The sequence below is a fragment of the Callithrix jacchus genome, chromosome 1 (assembly GCF_049354715.1).
Source record: "Callithrix jacchus isolate 240 chromosome 1, calJac240_pri, whole genome shotgun sequence".
Taxonomy (NCBI): domain Eukaryota; kingdom Metazoa; phylum Chordata; class Mammalia; order Primates; family Cebidae; genus Callithrix; species Callithrix jacchus.
The window spans coordinates 57,933,321-57,951,446 of NC_133502.1; the positions used below are offsets into that span (position 1 = coordinate 57,933,321).

General features: G+C 32.9%; 1 protein-coding gene across 6 annotated transcripts in view; it reads right to left on the reverse strand.

Moving 5' to 3' along the window:
- Nucleotides 1-627: 627 nt before the first annotated feature.
- Nucleotides 628-18,126, reverse strand: part of PCDH17 (protocadherin 17) — a 96,186-nt gene continuing 78,687 nt past the window's right edge. For 3 of the 6 annotated variants that reach the window (XM_054252661.2, XM_078347905.1, XM_078347894.1), the window contains 2 exons: nt 15,805-15,888; nt 628-1,570 (listed from right to left, as the gene is read on the reverse strand). In XM_054252661.2, the coding sequence (XP_054108636.1) occupies nt 888-1,570; nt 15,805-15,888 (767 nt within the window). In that variant the 3' untranslated portion in view covers nt 628-887. The remainder of the gene's footprint in view (nt 1,571-15,804; nt 15,889-18,126) is intronic. The other 3 variants (XM_078347911.1, XM_002742627.7, XM_078347910.1) reach the window with 1 other exon arrangement.

An 18,126-nucleotide genomic window follows, 5' to 3' on the forward strand; every position in this document is an offset into this window, starting at 1 on the left:
TATTTAATCAAGTTAATTTTATCTGAATCTTACCACTCAATGGTAACTATTTTTAAGAACTTTTCTATGTCAAATTTAAGACATACTCATCATTAGTTAAATCTTTGTTGGACACTAAAATGCTAAATAGGCATTTTAAATCTTTAAATTTTCTTCTTTAATGACGTGAATTAGTCTACTTGTGTGCAGGAACAAAATGGACTATATCTTTTTACATTTAACTTTTATACGACATGAGGTGTCTTACAAATGACCAGATACTTTTTTTGTTGTTTTTGTTTTGTTTTTGACTAATGATATGGAATGCTCTTTGTGTTTATATGTGTGTCAGGTAACTTTATACAGAAATGTTTACCACAAATATGTGTTAATGTTTGGTGTAGCTTGGACTACTGCAAGGTCTTTTCAGGACTTTCAGTAGAAGCCTGTGATGACTGCTAGAAATCCACCACAGATCACAAATTATGACCCTGCTTTGTACGGGGTTTTTAGGTAAACAGTTAAGTCAGCATAAATCACAGAGGACAGTCTGAGAGTGATCAGAAATACTTCAATTCTCACGCTGCATACCTTCCTAACAGATTGTCAAAAGGTAATTCTTCTCCTCATCCTCTTTTTCTTCTCTCCTTTTTCTTCTCTTTTTTATTCTTTTCCCTTTAAGCATCAATAATTCTGTCCTAATATAAGTTTGGACAAAACAAAACCATTGTTATCTCTGAAAAAGGAACAGCAGTGGAAAGAACATACTGTGGGCACTTCAGATGTTCACTAAAAGCCTTAAAGCAGCATTGGTCTTTCTTCATCCCTGTAAAATGGGTTATCACCAGGAGGGATCACTTTTAAATCAACAGAAGAAAGAAGAAAATGCCAATGCCCTTTTTTTTTCTTCACTTTCTCACAGCCACTGGGTCATTTCCCCGGCAGTCTTGCAAAAGCTTATCAATTTCTCTCACAACTTCCTCTGCATCCACGGACTCTCTGCCCAGATCCCTGTTGGGGTGGTCAAGCTGCTCAAGAACAGCACCCATCTCACTGGAATCCCGGCTGGTTCTGGAATGCACATCTGCAAAGACCCTTGCCATCTGATCGGAAGCCATGAAAGAAGGGTCTCTTGGTTGCTTACTGGGCGACAGATACTGACTGTCAGTGGGCAAGTACTGACTGCCTGCTTCAGCTAGGGCTCCTGGTTTTGCTTCACAACCATCCAGGGAGCCTTTTGTTGAGGTGCAAGGCTCCATGCATGCCTTGGTTGGGCTGCTTGATGCTGAGGGGACCTCTTGGAGAAGAGGGCTCAGGGCACGTTTGGCTTTTAAATAAGGTTTAACGTTGGCAATGAGAATAGTGTGCTCTCGCTTGTCTTTTCCAAATGTACAAAAAGTCTTTTTCCCAGTGGGATTCACAGTTTCATAAGTCTCAGTCTCAACATTAGCTTCAACTGTAGGTACAAAGAGATTTGTGCGGTAATCTGCATTTTCAGCCTGATTGGCTGCAGGGAACTGTGGCATCCAACACCTGTCAGAATGACCAAGCACTCGGCATTCATCTGTGCAATTAACACACTCTTCCGGTTCTGCAAAACAAAAGCAAAAACAGCAAATCCAATCATTAGGGTTTTCTTTAAATTTCTACAGAGGCTGTCATCAGCTCTTAATGGGCTTGCTTGACCTCAGGTCTCTTAATTAAAAAGGAAAAGAAAACAATAATTAAAACATTTCAGGATGGTTGCATAAACCTGCTAGTTGAGACAATGGTTTAATTTAAATCTATTCTCTAGATATTAACCAATTCCCACAGCATGGGAAGAAGTAAGAGGTGGCCATTGGAGAATAATTCTCAGTAGAATAGAGCATCACTGTAAACTAAACTCCTGGGGACATCAGTTAGTCTTTGTTTCGTATAATTCATCTCAGAAACAGTGAACTTCAAAAAGGATTATCAGGATTAATTTTTCAAATCAAAAAACACGGCAAAAACTGGATTGCAAAATTCTATAACAAGTTCTAAGCTGCTCTTTAAAAAATATTTTATCACTATTTTGCTTGTAATTGTTATTTAGATGACAGTCATGAAATAAAAGGTTTCCTTTAAATTCTTACTTTTCCTACTGAGAGTGGCAAATGGAATTTTTTATCAGAATGTATTATGAATAAGCTTGTCAAAAAGTGCACATCCCTATTATATTAGATAGGTGTATGGATCATGTAATCAGTTTTCTGTTCAGCTTTTTGTTTTGGGTGTAAGTAGGTGAAAATGCATTTACTCAACAGATATATATAGTTCAGAATGAATGACAAATCATGATTTCCCATTTTAAATAATAATACTTTCTGTTGGAATTTTTACTTTTTTCCTTTGCCAGTGGAGAATCTAAATAAAGCATTCTTTCAATGATGTTTATTTCACAGATGCTGAACGTAGAATATGAGAAAAAAATTCCTTTATTATAGTACAGCTGTATGCTTCTATTGACCCTAATATTTTTAACCATAACTTTGAGCTACATCCTCCCAGTTGTCCCTTTCATCTATAAGTAGTTGTTCCTCTTGTGGTTAATGAATGGCTGTTTTGAAATCAGAGACTTTTAGTAGAGGATATTTACAATTTACCTTTATGTAATGGGAATAGTAGTCCCTACACTTTTTGGAGCCCTTGGGATTGCCATTTAATTGGTGCTAGATGATCCCTACAAATTTAGAGTGTCCTGCGCAAGAAAAATAAGTCCACATAAAAGATATTTAAAATAGCAGCAAATGTAATAGCATTGATAAATTTGTATATTACTTCTCAAAGTTATATATGAAACCTGAATTTTTACTTAAAACATGTAAACAATTCTTTACATTAAAAAGCCCACAACCTGTTTTATCTTAAAAGATTTTAAGATAAGATAATTTCCTTATTTTATTTTAAATAAGATAAAATTTTGTGGGAAGAAAATTTTGTAGGAAGAGACTGAAATTTTGTGGGAAGAAATTGAAGTGGTATTTTGACAGAACAAAGATACTATGTTATTTATTCACATCTGTGAAACATCATAAAAGTATTTAAGTATCTTTCTTCTATTTTAATTGGTCACTTTTAAAAAGAAAAATTTATTATGAGTGAATTAAATATTCACTGTTAAAATTATTGTGCAGAAAAGAATGCTGAAAACTAGTCTCACAGTGCATCCATAGACCCAAAGCCTTCCTACAAATTGAAAAACTGTTAGACATACATAAAGAGCAGCAGAAACCAGGCATTAAATTTCTGTGAGAAGCCTCTATCTATGTCTTTAAATTAAGGGAAAGTTTTTAAAAGGGGGCATCAGAAAAGTTCAATATTGCCCAGACGTGATGGTTTATGCATATAATCCCACCACTTTGGAAGTCTGAGGCAGGAGGATTGCTTGAGCTCAGGAGTTTGAGACCAGCCTGGGCAACATAGCAAGATACACCTCTACAAAAATAAAAAAATTAAATTAGCCAAGTGGGGTGATGCATGCTTGTAGTCTCAGCTAGTCAGGAGGCTGAGGAAGGAAGATGGCTTGAACCCAGGAGGTCAAGGGTGCGGTAAGCCGTAATCATGCCATTGCACTCCAGCCTAAGTGACAGAGTTAAATCCTGTCTCTAAATAAATAAGTAAATAAATAAATAGAAAAGCAAAAGGAAATGTTCAATATCAGGTATCAGGCATTTGTTTCCTTTACCTATTCTAAATGGGAATCATAAATATTATCTCTATCTATATCTGTAAGTAAATGTTAGAAAAAACAATATAATATCATTTTGACAAATAGATAACTTTCAGCAAATTATCTTTCACAAAGAAGGAAAAGTAGAAAACCACAATCTACTTCACTCAGTAATACCTTTGTATCTTCTAGCATCATTATTTAAAAAAAAAATCCATTATAACTCATAAATTGTCTTTGAACTATGCTAACGTAGTTTTATGTTTCATATTGACTGGCCTTTCATTGCTAATATTGGATAGCTAATATTGAATGAATTCAATATTATTGGCCTTTCATTGCTAATATTTGGATAGCTAATATTGAATGAATTCAATATGAATTTAAGAGAGAGAGAGAAAGAAAGAGTAATGCATGCATATGAAAGTGTAAATCGACCTTAAATTTGAAACCAGCAACATAAAACGATTGTTTGCTTGTCACAGCTGAAAACCTGCAGCTTTTTACTTGACTCCTTTATGTCACATCCTGGGGAGCAAATTTTGAGTATTGATTATGATACATTACAAGCTGTTCACCTTGTGATTAGACTATAATTTTGATGGCAGCAGTTCACAGGCAGTGAAGAATATTGAATGGACACTTCTGTACAAATAGCAGAAACTATAGATTGCCTTGTAGTGAACTATAACTGTCAAGGGGCAAGTTAGAATTCATGAGAGAGGGGAATCATTTTTGAAGAAACATAAATAGATGACTAGGTAAATACCAGAAAAAGAGACATAGAGACATAGATAATATACAATGAATGACTGGTTGGACAAAAAAAATAGACAAATAAAAAAAAAAACAGAAATGAAAGGAAAGAAGCAAAACAAAGTGAAGGGAAGGAGGGAAAGGAGGATGAGAGGGACACAAGGGCTAGGGGGAGATGAAGAGGGAAAGGAGTGTTAAGGGAGGAAAGCTGCCACAAAGAGGCAAGAAAGGGTTTGTTTAAGGCAAGAAAAGTTGTATTATCAGTATTTCTGCCATGTATCCCTTCTATTGTACATTTTTAAATGCCCTCAATAAGTTAAGTGTGTATAATAAAAAGTAATGTTGAGGAGTATTTACTTAAGCCCTACAGTTCTAAGGTAGATGATAACACTGCTCACTGTACTTTAAAAGGAATGGATTCTGGAATAGATATGTTGAATTACAACTATAGAAATGAAAAAAAGCAAATTATTTAGATAGTCACCATTTGCATAGATTCAATATTTATACCAGAAAACAAGTCCAGAAACCCAGGACAGAAGAAATCAAAACAAAAACAGTTGACCCAATATTCACTTCTTCCTTCAGGTTCAATCTGGGATTACCAAGAGATTATTTACTTTTATTTTCCTACTTTCCTCAATATAACATGTTCACCTCTTCATGGACTGCATCCCTTGCCAAGGAACATAGCATAATCTAAATAGTATGCAGATGAGAGATGCTAACAGATATGCATGTTCATATTGCAGAGAGAAAACAATTCTAAAGTCCACCAAATGGGACTCTGGGCAGTTCTGCCTGTATTAGACACTGTAAACTGTAGTGTTTATAGTTATAAATGATGAGTTTATAGTGTCTTATCTTATAAAAGCATGATTCCCTGAAATATGTGACAATCAAATAACTTTAAACACTTGTTTAGTATTAAGAATCACTTTCTATACTGTTGTTGCATCCTACGTTTATGCAAGGCTCAAAGGGAAGTGTCTAAATGCAGTAATCTTAATTAGTTCAATTATGCCTCTTAATTTATATGACATTTTTGCAAAACAGAGAGAGTAACTCAAAAGACTATAGTATTTACAGTTTAGCTGCACCATAAACCAAACACACACTCATGGACACATATTCATATTGTATGTAAACCTCTATTTTTATGTTTGTGATAAAACTTAGCTTTTTTCCAAGACACAATCTAAAAATTCATTAATAAAATAGAAAAGTTTCATTTTATAACCAATGCATTTCTGATCATTAACTATTAGCAATTACCATAAGAGAATCACAGAAAGCTCTATATTCACAATATAAGGAGTAACAGAAATAAGACAATATTTTATTGTTGTAAATAAAATAATATTTTATATATTTATGTATTAACAAAGTATATATATATATATATATATATATATATATATATATACATTAATGTGGGGTCCAATGCAAAGGAAACATGCCTAGGAACCAGCCAAAAAAGTCTTGCTTTGGAGAGAATCTACCTCTTTATTCTATTCTGTCTTGCTCTCAGGCAGAAATTTGTCACAAATCAGAATTTTAAACTTTCCCTGTCTTCAAAGCACTACAAAAGTAATTTGTGACCACTTAGGGAAATTTTAGAGAATATAAAAGGATTTCCTCTCCTGAGTTTCAGACTTAGTTGGTGCCTTGGGAATTCACATACAACTGAAAACAGGCATATAGTTTCTAGCACTGGAGTTTCCTATATGCATCCAGTATTTGCCTCTGATTTACTTTTCTATAATGATGAGATAAATGTCTGCATTATAGATATTTAAAAGCCAAAATCTATAGATCATGGCGTCAATAAAGAAGGTTCAAATTGTGGCCAGAGGAAAAAGACATTTCTGACAGTTATCTGTGCTTTATGACTGTCAACAAAGTGGTCTTATTTCTGCTTTGTAAGCAAATTTAAATAAAGTAGTGCTCTTCTATTACTGTGATAGTTGGTATTGTTTCTAACAGCATCTTAAAATTAGAGTTGTTTCTAAGTAGACAACTCTATAAATAGAAGTCCAGTTTTTATTTGTTCCCACTGTTTTTTTATTTGTTTGTTTCTAATTTACCTTCTTTCACCAATGTAAGCTTTTATAATACCTAATTAGCTGTCTGGAAAATCAGAGAGCAAGTACTCATCTCTATTTATGGTCTGCACAAGTGTTCTGTAGATTAATTCTACAGAACCTAAGCTAAGTACCCATCACAAATTCTTTATCTATCTGCAAACAAAGCCAAGCCAAGACCATTGGCAGGCGGTTCATGTGCGGTTAAGTTTTCTGCTAAGAGGTTTCATGCTATGACAACAACTTGATTCTATGGTCTTTTTCTTTTTTCAGCACATACACACAATTACACACACACGCACGTGCACACACTTTCCTATGGTCAAAACAGATTACAATTTATCCCAATATATACTAACATAGAGAAAAACATCAATGCTAAAATAGAAATCTCGTCAGAAAATAGTCCAACAAACCTCTAATAAAATGGATTTTTCTTTCAGTGAGTTGGCATAACTTACAACATCCTGTGAACTGACACTTCTCTAACATAAACAGTTCTTTCTTTTTTTGACTATGTTGACTATTATTCATTTACTTCTTTTTCCCATCCTATAAAACCTTTACACTTGTTATAATGGTAGGGTGAGTCATTCCATATAAATGATAACAGTCTATATTCATACATATTATTCTTTACACTTATGACTTCTATGTCCCATTTACTTGTATATTAGTTAAAAATAAATATTCTGATCTCACTATCTGACTGAGAGGAGTAAAAATGTCACTTTCAATATTATTTCTAGAGACAGTTTTGGAAAAGTAAGTTGTCTCCAAATAATTTTTTTCCTGTGTCAGATTTTTAAAAACTGGTATTCTAATATTATAAATCTTCACAGAATTTTTTCCTACTTCCAAGTTTTATTTTAACACTATTTTTAATAAGCTTGTTTTATCCTTTATGCTGAGAAGAGCAGAGTTGGATAAGAAAAAATGTTAATGAGAAGAATCCATCGCTTGCTTAGCTAAACTATTCTTTAACATTTTATTTCCCATGTGTCTCACTAAGCACAGAGATACATGTTGTTTCTTAAGTAACTAACATACAGATACACAGATATGGAATGTCTTTTTGCTGCTTTGATTTTTTTAATATAAGGGGGAAAATATATGTTATGATACCCTTATTTCATGAGGCTGCCAGGTAACATGCTTGAAGTGATATAATGAGAAAAAATTAGACATAGGACCCCAAGAAAAATAATCAGCTCCATAAAGAATTAGAAATTTAAATATAGCTCAAATAGTACAAATACTATGAGAATAAAATGTATACATTTTGAGGACTATGCACTGCTTATCTGGCTTCCATATTTTACTTTAGTTGTGAAGTGCCATTCTATCTGCTTTTGATAGCAGAGAGCACATTTTGAAGGGGAAGTTATTATAATACTATCAAATAGTTAAACCGTGGCAGCTTTGAAGTACCAATCCTCTAGCGTGCACCTGCATCACACAATGCTTCTGAATGTATTGCCACGGCTGCATTCAGACATCAGAAATCACTGTCCTATATCATAAGCAAGTGAATCCAATCACAGCTGGGTATTTGGAGCTGCTTGGAGCATTTGCACTTACTATTCAATGCACCTGCACACCTTCAGGGATGGTGTTAAGTGTTTGTGACTCTTTGGACATAGTAAAATGTTTACCAGAGTGGAATTTTCTGGCATATATATTGACCACACATAGATAGTGCTCTGAGGTGAAGAGAACTTAAGTCAAATTGAAATGAAATTTATGTTAAGGAATAAATGCAATACAGTATTTGATACAGAAGTGCTAGGACTACATAGCAATGAGAATCAAAACCATGCATTGGAAATTTATGGCACAAATATAATTTGTGTCCCATGGCATGCCTCTCTGAGATTAACATTGAAAATTTAATCTCCTCCTTCCCTGAATTCCCTTCTGTAGGGACAGTCATCACCTGGGGCAGCAGCAGGTGCTTGGAAGTGAAGGCACAGCTAAATGGGACCATCTTTTTCCTAACAGGTACCCTGAAGATAACTGGCTCTAGGTCAATACTATACCACTAGAACAAGGTTTATATTCACTTTGAGAAAAGTACACTGACAGAGCCTTTCAAGGAAAAACAACACAATTCAAATGTCCCACCAGCGTAAGCACAGCTCGCATTTTCTGGGAGCATTAGATGTGTGTAGTTCAGCAGTTACTGTAAAGAAGTTACATACAATAATGTATAAGGTAAGAATGCATTAGACAGCTCCCCCCATGCCTAGGAATTGAAAGTTTTCAATGAGGGGTATCTTGGATAGAATGTTGTTGAATGAATGTTTTGTTGGGTAGAGGTAGATAAACCTAGGTCTATCTACTTTTAAAATTCTGAAGTCTGTAAGACTAAATCTCTTTACTGATGAGTTTAAACTTTGACTGGAAAATAAAAAGTAGATGTGAAACCACCATATGGGAAATAATTTATGATCAATTACATTTTGAACTATGTCATATGAATGTCAAGTAGCAGAAATACAGAGAAAAGCGTAGGTTGTAATATTGTGAAAGACTTTGTGCAAGAGGTGGTGCTTGAACTGTGCTTCAAAGGCTGATCAGGGTTTCAACAGTGTGGAGAGCAGAGAGAGGGCGCTCCGGGTAAAGGATTAAGGAAAGAAACACTCCTCACATAGGAATGAGCGCTTCACGGGGCAGTAAAAGATCAACTTATAGGTCAAAGGACTTAAGCTGCAATGCAAACACTTGACATAATAATGTACAGAAAATTTGCTAGGATCTGAAAAAAGAATGGAAAAGTTCTAAGTAAAAGACCAAATTTAATGCAGCAGGTAATGAAGCACTAGTATGAGTATTTAAGCAGCGTATCATGTGTCTCAAAGATTCTTGAATTATTTCCGTGCTTGTTTGGAAAGATATCAGACACCACTTATGAACTACAGAACTGGGATGAGCTATAGGATAAATAGAATCCAAATCAGCATTATTTCTAAAAATAGATACCTAGAGTTTTTGGCTCAAGTCATAGTATCTCCAACAGACCCAACAAGACCTGAATGATTCATTGGAATCATTCCAGCCCCCAAACTCAGCTTTCAGCTTTCATCTCATCCTGCTTCTTTTAAACTAAAGAAAGTCTTAATGTGCATTTAAACTGGTATTTTATGTTACCACCATAAATCTTGCATTTTTAAATTCTTCATTAGAAAAATGTTTCCTACATCTACTTTATATTTCTTCCCTCTTCCTCTAATTTTCTATTATCATTAACCAACCATAACATTTCATATGATAAAATATTTAAGATATTAAAGAATTATTTTAGAAGACCAGGAAATGGAGAGTCTGGGACAAAGGAAATTCTTTAGTATTGAAAAGAGAGGTAAAAAATATATCAACAAAGCAAAGAGAACAACAACACATAAGATGGATGTTGAATCTCGGAACACTTTTCCAATTTGAAACACCCTTGAAAAGGTTTTTGATACACTATGTAAACAAGAGTAAATTTTTTAAAAATTCCCATTTTTTTCCTAAATAAGCATTTATATTTTGTTTGAAGATAATGTAATAATTTTCCCATTGAATTATATATTACAACATTACTCAGCATTCTTTATTATTTTTTATCTGTTTACATAGAGACCCTAAATTCCCTTGAGATCAAGATACTACAGTATAGTCTTCAGCTTTCCATTCCTTGAATATATGACACACTCTATGTACACTCTGAATTTGAACAAAATGCTTTAATTGATGGAAAGGATTAAATTAAAAGGTGTCAAATACTATGGGTAACTTATAATGGGAACAACTATATACTTTATAAATTACTCATTTCAGTACCATTCATTTGTGAGCCTAAAATGTCAATTTTCAGAGTGATCTCAGGACCAAATGAAGTTGTACATAACAGCTGTCTATTGTTGAGAGATACACATTGCTTACAGTAATATCCGATGTCTGTTAGAAACAATATTTATATAGAAAATATAAAGTTCTCTATTTATTATTGAGGATACCATTTCAAATTATGAGATAAATAAATCCTGCCTGACATATATTCTACTCAAACATGGAGGTCAGAATAATTTCCCCTTAGGAAATTTTTAAAACCGGTGACACTGTTATTGAATCAAAGCCTCTATTTAAATAATCACCTCTTTATAATTTTAAATTATGGAAAACAGTGACTATTCTAAAAACTACACCTCAGCACCTATAGGTTTTTTCTTCTCTGTTAGGTTTCTCTTTTGCTTTTTTCTGCTACTGCATTGCTGTGTCAAATGAGACAGTTTCTCTTTTAAGTGATCTGTCTCTGTGTCTTACGCTTTAGCCAAAAGCTATCATCAACATATGAGTTAATAAGTCTTTGCAATTTTAGAGTCTGGAAAGGGTTAATGCAAATCCCAAAAGAGCCTGATTTATATGCAGTGAGAAACCTATGCTCTGGCATGCAGTAGTTAGCAAAAGCTGTTTGGTTTACAAGGACAAATTTAAAATTCTAGCAACTTAAATAATACTGTGAATTTCAGACTCAAGACTGTTTAGGTATTCTACTATTCTTCACCTTCAGAAAGGATGTTTTCCTTATGCTTTTATTGCCTCTGTAAGCTAACCCCATCTCTGATAATGACACCATTTTTGATGACATGGATGAATACAGCTAAGATTCAACTCATCCTCCTAGCATAGTGATAATCCTGTAAGGTAGGTCAATAAAAACATGCCTATTAAGACAAACTCGTTGTAAGAAGTAAGCAAGATAATCTGATTAGTGTTTTTCTCTGCCTGCTATCTGATTGCTATTGGGATGTATATCTATTTACTAGTTTAAATACTGTTGTTCATCTTGTTTCTAGCAGCTCTTGTCTTCAATTGCTAGAAACAAGCAAACAGAATCAGGTGTCATTTTTAGCACTCTCAGAACACAGTTAACTCAGATGCAGTTAATCTTCTCGGGCTTATTATTTAGCAATCAACCTCTGCCAATAGGATATGAAAGTTCCGCAAGACAGATTTTTAAAGAATGTTTTAAATATTGTAATATTTTTAATGGCATTCTAGTTTTCAAAAGCTACTTATCAAACTCACAGAATTCTACTCAGGATAGATCTATAGTTTTCTTTGTTAAATTAGATGGACATGTGCAGAAGAACAGATGGGTGTCTTGCTCAAACACGTATTTTCAAAAATATTATATTTTTGAAAAAAGAAGTAATACAAAAGGTTTTTCAAAAACATTCAAATGAGTGAGAAATATATATGAAACTATACTACTCCATAAATGATTCCTGCAAAAAGTACTTACGTAACAAAAATGTAAAAACAAACTATAGCTAATGCCCTCAATGTGCTTGTACACATGTGTAAATGTGCATCCATGCACAAACACAGAGAAATAATAAATATGTACTTTGACCACAAATGTCTCTTATGAAATGGAATCTTTCTGAGAGGACTATTAAAATGACAGTTTCTAAAGGTAACTTTAGGAAAATACAGGCATTTGGACCTAAACAACTTGGATTTGATCTTACTCAAACATGTATCCCTACCCCTAAGCTGCTGAAACCATGACTATTATGGCTACTATTATTTTAAATAGTCAAAAACATCTATAAAAAGTAGGAAAGGAACGATTACTGACATTTCAAATAAAGGCTGTTCTTGGAATTACCTACCTAAAACCACTCTGTTCTTATTACCTGTAAGTGTGCTATAAATTTATTGGAAGCTGATGTGTTTTATCCTGTATGATTGGTTCATCCCAAGAATAAAACTTTAAGTAAAATCAATGCACTCAATATCCATGTTCTAAAGTAAATATACAGAAATGTTTCTTGTAATACGTTTTACTGGCAATGACAAGCCATTTTTCTAGTAACAGCTTTAATGTTTTGCAATCATTAAAACACACTGAAGCAATGGAGAAATTGGTAAAAAGAGGTCAGGAAATTTACATATTAAAAGAGAGGAGATGTGGCTTTCTAGATTATCCTGCTATGTAATCAAACTGAAGGGGAAAAAAAAGCTACTGGAGAGGGCTTTTTAGAATCACAGTGAAGATAAAAATGTATTTTTAAAGCAAATGGTACCATGCATCCTGCAGTATGGAGATAGAAAAGTGTCCACGGTGTTGTTTTAAATACTTCCTTATCTTGGAGAATATTTTCTGTGATTCCATTGATAATCAGCCATAACCAGAACAAAGACAAGATAGATGGTAAGAGTGAAGTGCATTTCTCAAGGGTAACATTAACAACAAAGAAATACAAAAATATAAGGAATTATTTTATTTTCAGACTTGCAATCTGAATCTAATCTAAAAAGGAATTTGTATTCATATCAAAAAAGAACTAATTAAGACAATCTTTCTCAATTCAAGAATGCTATATTTGAGTTTTTCTTACTAAAAATCTTTGCAATCAATATTAGAAATAAGTGATTTTTTGTTGCTGCCAAAGATATTTTCAAGAAACTGTTTAACAGTTTCCATATTCACTACCAAAAATACATTTATGATGAATTACTCAGTTTGGTGTTCTAAGACCTCCATAATCTGGCAATAAAATAAATTTTTTAGGCAATTCCATTGTTAAAGAAAAAATAAATTTAAATTCTAGCCAGTCAGATTTTTAGATTGGCTTTCACAGCAAATTTCTTTAGAATGCTTAGGAAAATAGCAGTAATCTTCTAACTGGACCCTAACATTCCTTTAGAAATAGAATTAATAAATCAGTTGGAGAATGTGAACACTTCCATTGGACACATAATTGGGATCACAAAGTCTCTGCTCAAAGGAGAAAAAATCTTGAATTTAAGTAAATGTCACTCTAACCTTGAATGTGTAGGTGACTTAATTTTTCAGGTTCAGATGAGTTTTTGACTTGAGTTAAAATTACCCCGCATTAAAATCCAAGGTCTACCCATAAGTAACCTACAATTTAACTATTTGATTTGAGAAATTTTCAATAATATATTAATTTTAATACTCATGATTTAAATGATAAAATTATTTATGATCATAAAGGAAACCTACCTGATATAAAATGGAAAAATTGTTAGATTAGCAGTACTTGGTAAAAAGAAACTTTCCATCTAGGCCTTTTTTCTTATTGAGTATAGCTGTTTTATTACTGAAAATAAATCTATCTGCACAGAATTTTGCATAAAATCCTCAATATAAATAATGTATTGTTAGATTAATAATTTATTAAAAAGTGTACCTCCTAAGATACATAAGTAATTGATATATTTATTACCTATAAAACATAGAAATAATATCTAGGTGAACTGTGTATTTGGGAGAAAATTTAAATGAAAATAAAAATATTATTATTATGATTATTTTATAACATACAATGTGATTATATTACATTCATTTTATAATAATCAAAAATATATATGCAAAATTACAGTCTGTAAGCCTCAATAATTGCATTCTAAATTGAAGTTTTACTGTATTTTTAGCAAATATGTAACATATTTGCAAACTTTGCTATCCTGATTATCTTGATACTTTAACTGAGAAAATGTAAGTTTTAAAATAATATCTTCAAATATGTCACATAATTATCACCCAAGAAATACAGCTATAAAGCAAGTGTACATATAGTTATGCATGCATCCTTCATACACATGATTTTAAAAAATATCCACTTTCTTATAACAGATGGAAATGAATAGAATGGGTCTTGCCTAATGGCAACAATCTCTGAGAACCATTTAGTGGACATATAAAATAAGACAATTTACCTAACAACAGCTTCCAGTTTTTCTGGTGATCAATCACAACACTATCTCCATGTTTCTTGGTAAATGGCCATGGTTATACACAGGCGTGCATGTCCCTGTGCATGTATGCACCAGTGAGCATTCACATACACTTGAGCAGAAAATGGATGTGAAATTGAGACAAAAATATATTTATAAAATAATAGATGTGAATTTACATTCTGAAACAAAATGACTTATTGGTTTGAATGGTACCTTTGAATGTAATTTTTGCTGAATTAAAAAACATAGCTTATTCGAAATGATTAAATTTTAAATAATGTGGAATCACATCTATTCAGGGGTAACAAGGAAGATGTTATACACACCTTATATGTGTGTGTGTGCACACGTGTGCACACGCACACACTTGTGTTTCAAACTTCTCAACTTATGACCCCCAAATGAAGGACTAGTATAACTTTCCCAACTATAACCTTGTCTGTTTAAGGCTATTTTTCTTCTAATTTCCATTCATTTCCATACAAGTAATAAAGCAACTTTGTCTCTTTCTCTGGCATGAATAAAGCAAGACAAACTGTGATTCTTAGATTCCTATAATACACATGTATGTTTTTCAAGCACAGCAACAATCTGATATAATCATTTTCTCCAATAGCAAGTGTTATTCTTATGTAGTGATTAAACTATTTAGAAACCAATCAAATCTCCTAAAAGCATTCAAATGACTCAAAGACTTGGACAATATCCAGATATAGAATAGTATAATATGTTGAGCTAAAATTTCACCTGAGATAGAAATACTTTTCCTGTTTTTTACTTAACTTTTCCAGTTACTTCACCTGTTAATGTGTTTTTCAAAATTATCTGAATTACATCGAGAGCATGGAGTTCCACAGATTTAAATATTCAGTTTAATTAGCCATTATAATTTATTTAATTTTAGTTCTGCCTTGCCTTTAGGAAACTGTATGGAGGTGCTATCTAAAGGTTTTTAAAAGTATCATGTCAAGAAGCCTTTAATATAATTTCACAAAATAACACTAAGCTAATATGATGTGCAATTGAGTCAGAAATGAAAGAGGAATGTAGGAACTCAGTTTCTCAGGTGAAACACAGTTCTTTAGGTGGTAACAGTGAAGCAGCTTGCATCCACCCCAACTTACACCAAACTAAAAGAATCAAGTCCTTCTTTCCTGTACAGCCCACTTTCCATTCTATCAGTTTATTCTACACTATCTGCTAAGTGAAATTAATATAAGTGGTAGAATTTTCAAAATACAGAATAATTAAGAATTGGCACACTTAAACTCACTTAAGAATAACAAATATGAAAAACCAGGTGTAAGACTCGATTCTTCTTTCAACTGTTAACACTATATAGTTTTCCTGAAATACTAAGAGCATTAATGCAGAAACAATAAAGAAAATTATTCACTTACTACGCTGTTTTCCTTTAAAAAACTAAAGTCCACATGTTCTGTTTTGCAAATGTATAGTTTTATGAGTGCTATCATCTAACAAGTAAAATTTGGATCACAGAGAAGAAAGCTAGCAGATGAAGAAATTGCTCACCTGGAGGAAGCAGATCAACAGACTGAAGTCTACTTGTGATGGTGTGTAGGGTGAGGATAGCAAAGGAAAGCAAAGTCGGGAATGCTTGAAAAATAAAATATTTTTAGTTAACAAATAGAAAAAAACAAGTAGGAAAAAGGGCCAACTGAATTATGAATCCTTCTCTATTGATTTTAACTTTTATATTAAAATTCCTTAGAATGATCAATATCTAAAAGATATGGTCATTGGTATTCCCTTAGCTTCATAAAACTTAGTCTTGTTGGAAGAAAATTACTTTTGCAGGGGTATTTAAATTTAGATGAGATGAAAACAGTGCAAAGTTACCAGATGTATTCCTAGGCCAATGGAGAAAATACATTTATGATGATGATGCATTCATTTATCTTAAATAAAATAATTTTCTGCAGTAGTGGATAGAAGATGTGAACAAGCAGGCCACCAAAATTAAAATCACAAACTATTTTATAATGTCCCTAGTTACCAAGGTTTTAATAAAAATGTGTACTGCATCTTAATGTTAGTTATTCAATATATGGTGTCTAGAATTTGAAATGAGACTATTTGTAATTTATCTCTTACTCAGTCACCTATTTTAAGAATGTATTAACTTTAGCAATGAGAAATATATATTTATTTTTCTAACATCTTCTGTTTTTTACCTGACATGAAACATGTATGTAATACAAAATTAAGAAAATGCTGTAGTATAGTTTACCTTTTGTTTTCGTTGTGCTTTTTATGGGCCTCTAACTAAGATATATTATGCACATGCATATTTACTTCTTAGAGTAAAGCAAACAAAAAAAGAACATTTTGTTTTGCATTAATGTTATTGAAATGCACAGTGAATATGAGAAATCAATTGCTGCCTAAAAGTCCTGCCAAAAAAAAAAAACGCCTATTGGTGAGCAAGAGTAACTTTATTTTTAAAAGAGTCTCAATTTCTGAGATTCAACCTTTATTCAACATCTGTTGTTTGCCCCTCCCCTGGAATATAATTGTGTAGGATTCCAAGGTAAAACAGGTTGGGCAATTAATAACAGGCAACTCAAATGCTTTTTTTTCTCATTGTTGCCCTGGGGATGTTTCTTTTATTCTTTTCTTTTTCCCCTGGATTTGTGTTTAATTTGTATATGTTTCTGTCCTATTTTTAAAATATACTCTCACAACAGATGGAAACACCTGAAAATAAGTCTGCCTCACGCACATGTTTAAATGATGACTATTGGAATATTTAACAGAGTAAGGAGAATACAGAACGTACTGAATGTTCAGGAAAAAAGAATAATCTATAAATTGCCTCGTTATTATGTTCAGCTTGAAATTCTCAAAAAGCACTAGTTCTTGCTGAATACATATAAACAAAGTTCATAGTCTACAACTTTCAGATATTCTTACTTTGCTACCAAACTCATTTGTCTTCTTGGCATGTAACATGACCCTCTTAGATTTTCAGTCCTATCAATAAGGCTTTTTAATTTCCATTGACTGTTTTACTATGTAGAAGGTACTTTACATTTACTTGATAATACTCCAAACTCAATAGTCAATATTCAATGTATTTTAGATATTTTAAAAAAATTTCATATATTTAAAAAATCATATAAGCAGAGTCACATAAGTTACACAAGTCCTTTAATCAGAAAAATAGATCTCATCTGAGTTGGAGAAAGAACAGCTATAGGCTGTGTACTTGATTGAATACTTCCCCCACCTATCCTGCCCAATTTATGTCAACCCAGAACACCAGAATATGACCTTATTTGGAAATAGGGTCTTTGCAGATGTAATTACTTCAGAGGAGGTCATATGGGATTAGAGCTGACCTTAATCCAAAGACTTGTGTCCTTGTAAGAAGAGAAAACAGAGACACAGAGACAGTAACATAAGGTGAATATCACAGGACCATCGACACAGAGATTGAAGTGTGTGTCTAACTAAGATTGATGGCAATCACCAGAGGCAAGGAAGGGTCCTCTCCTAGAACTATCAGACAGAGAATGGTCCTATTGATACCTTGATTTTGGACTTCTAGCCTCCAGAACGATGAGATAATAAATTTCTGTTATTTTTAGCCACAGAGTTTGTAGTACTTTGTTACAGCAGCCCTAGAAAACCATTACTAATTTTGGTACTGTGAAGTGAGGTGCTGCTGTAAAAAATAGCTAAAAATGTAGAAGTGACTTTAGAATTGTGCCATGGTTAGAAGCTAAAAGAGCTCTGAGTTGCTTGATAGAAAAAGCCTACATTATTTTGAATATACTATCACAGAAAATAATGACATTAACTTGATTCTGCTGGGGGCTCAGAAAGAAGCAA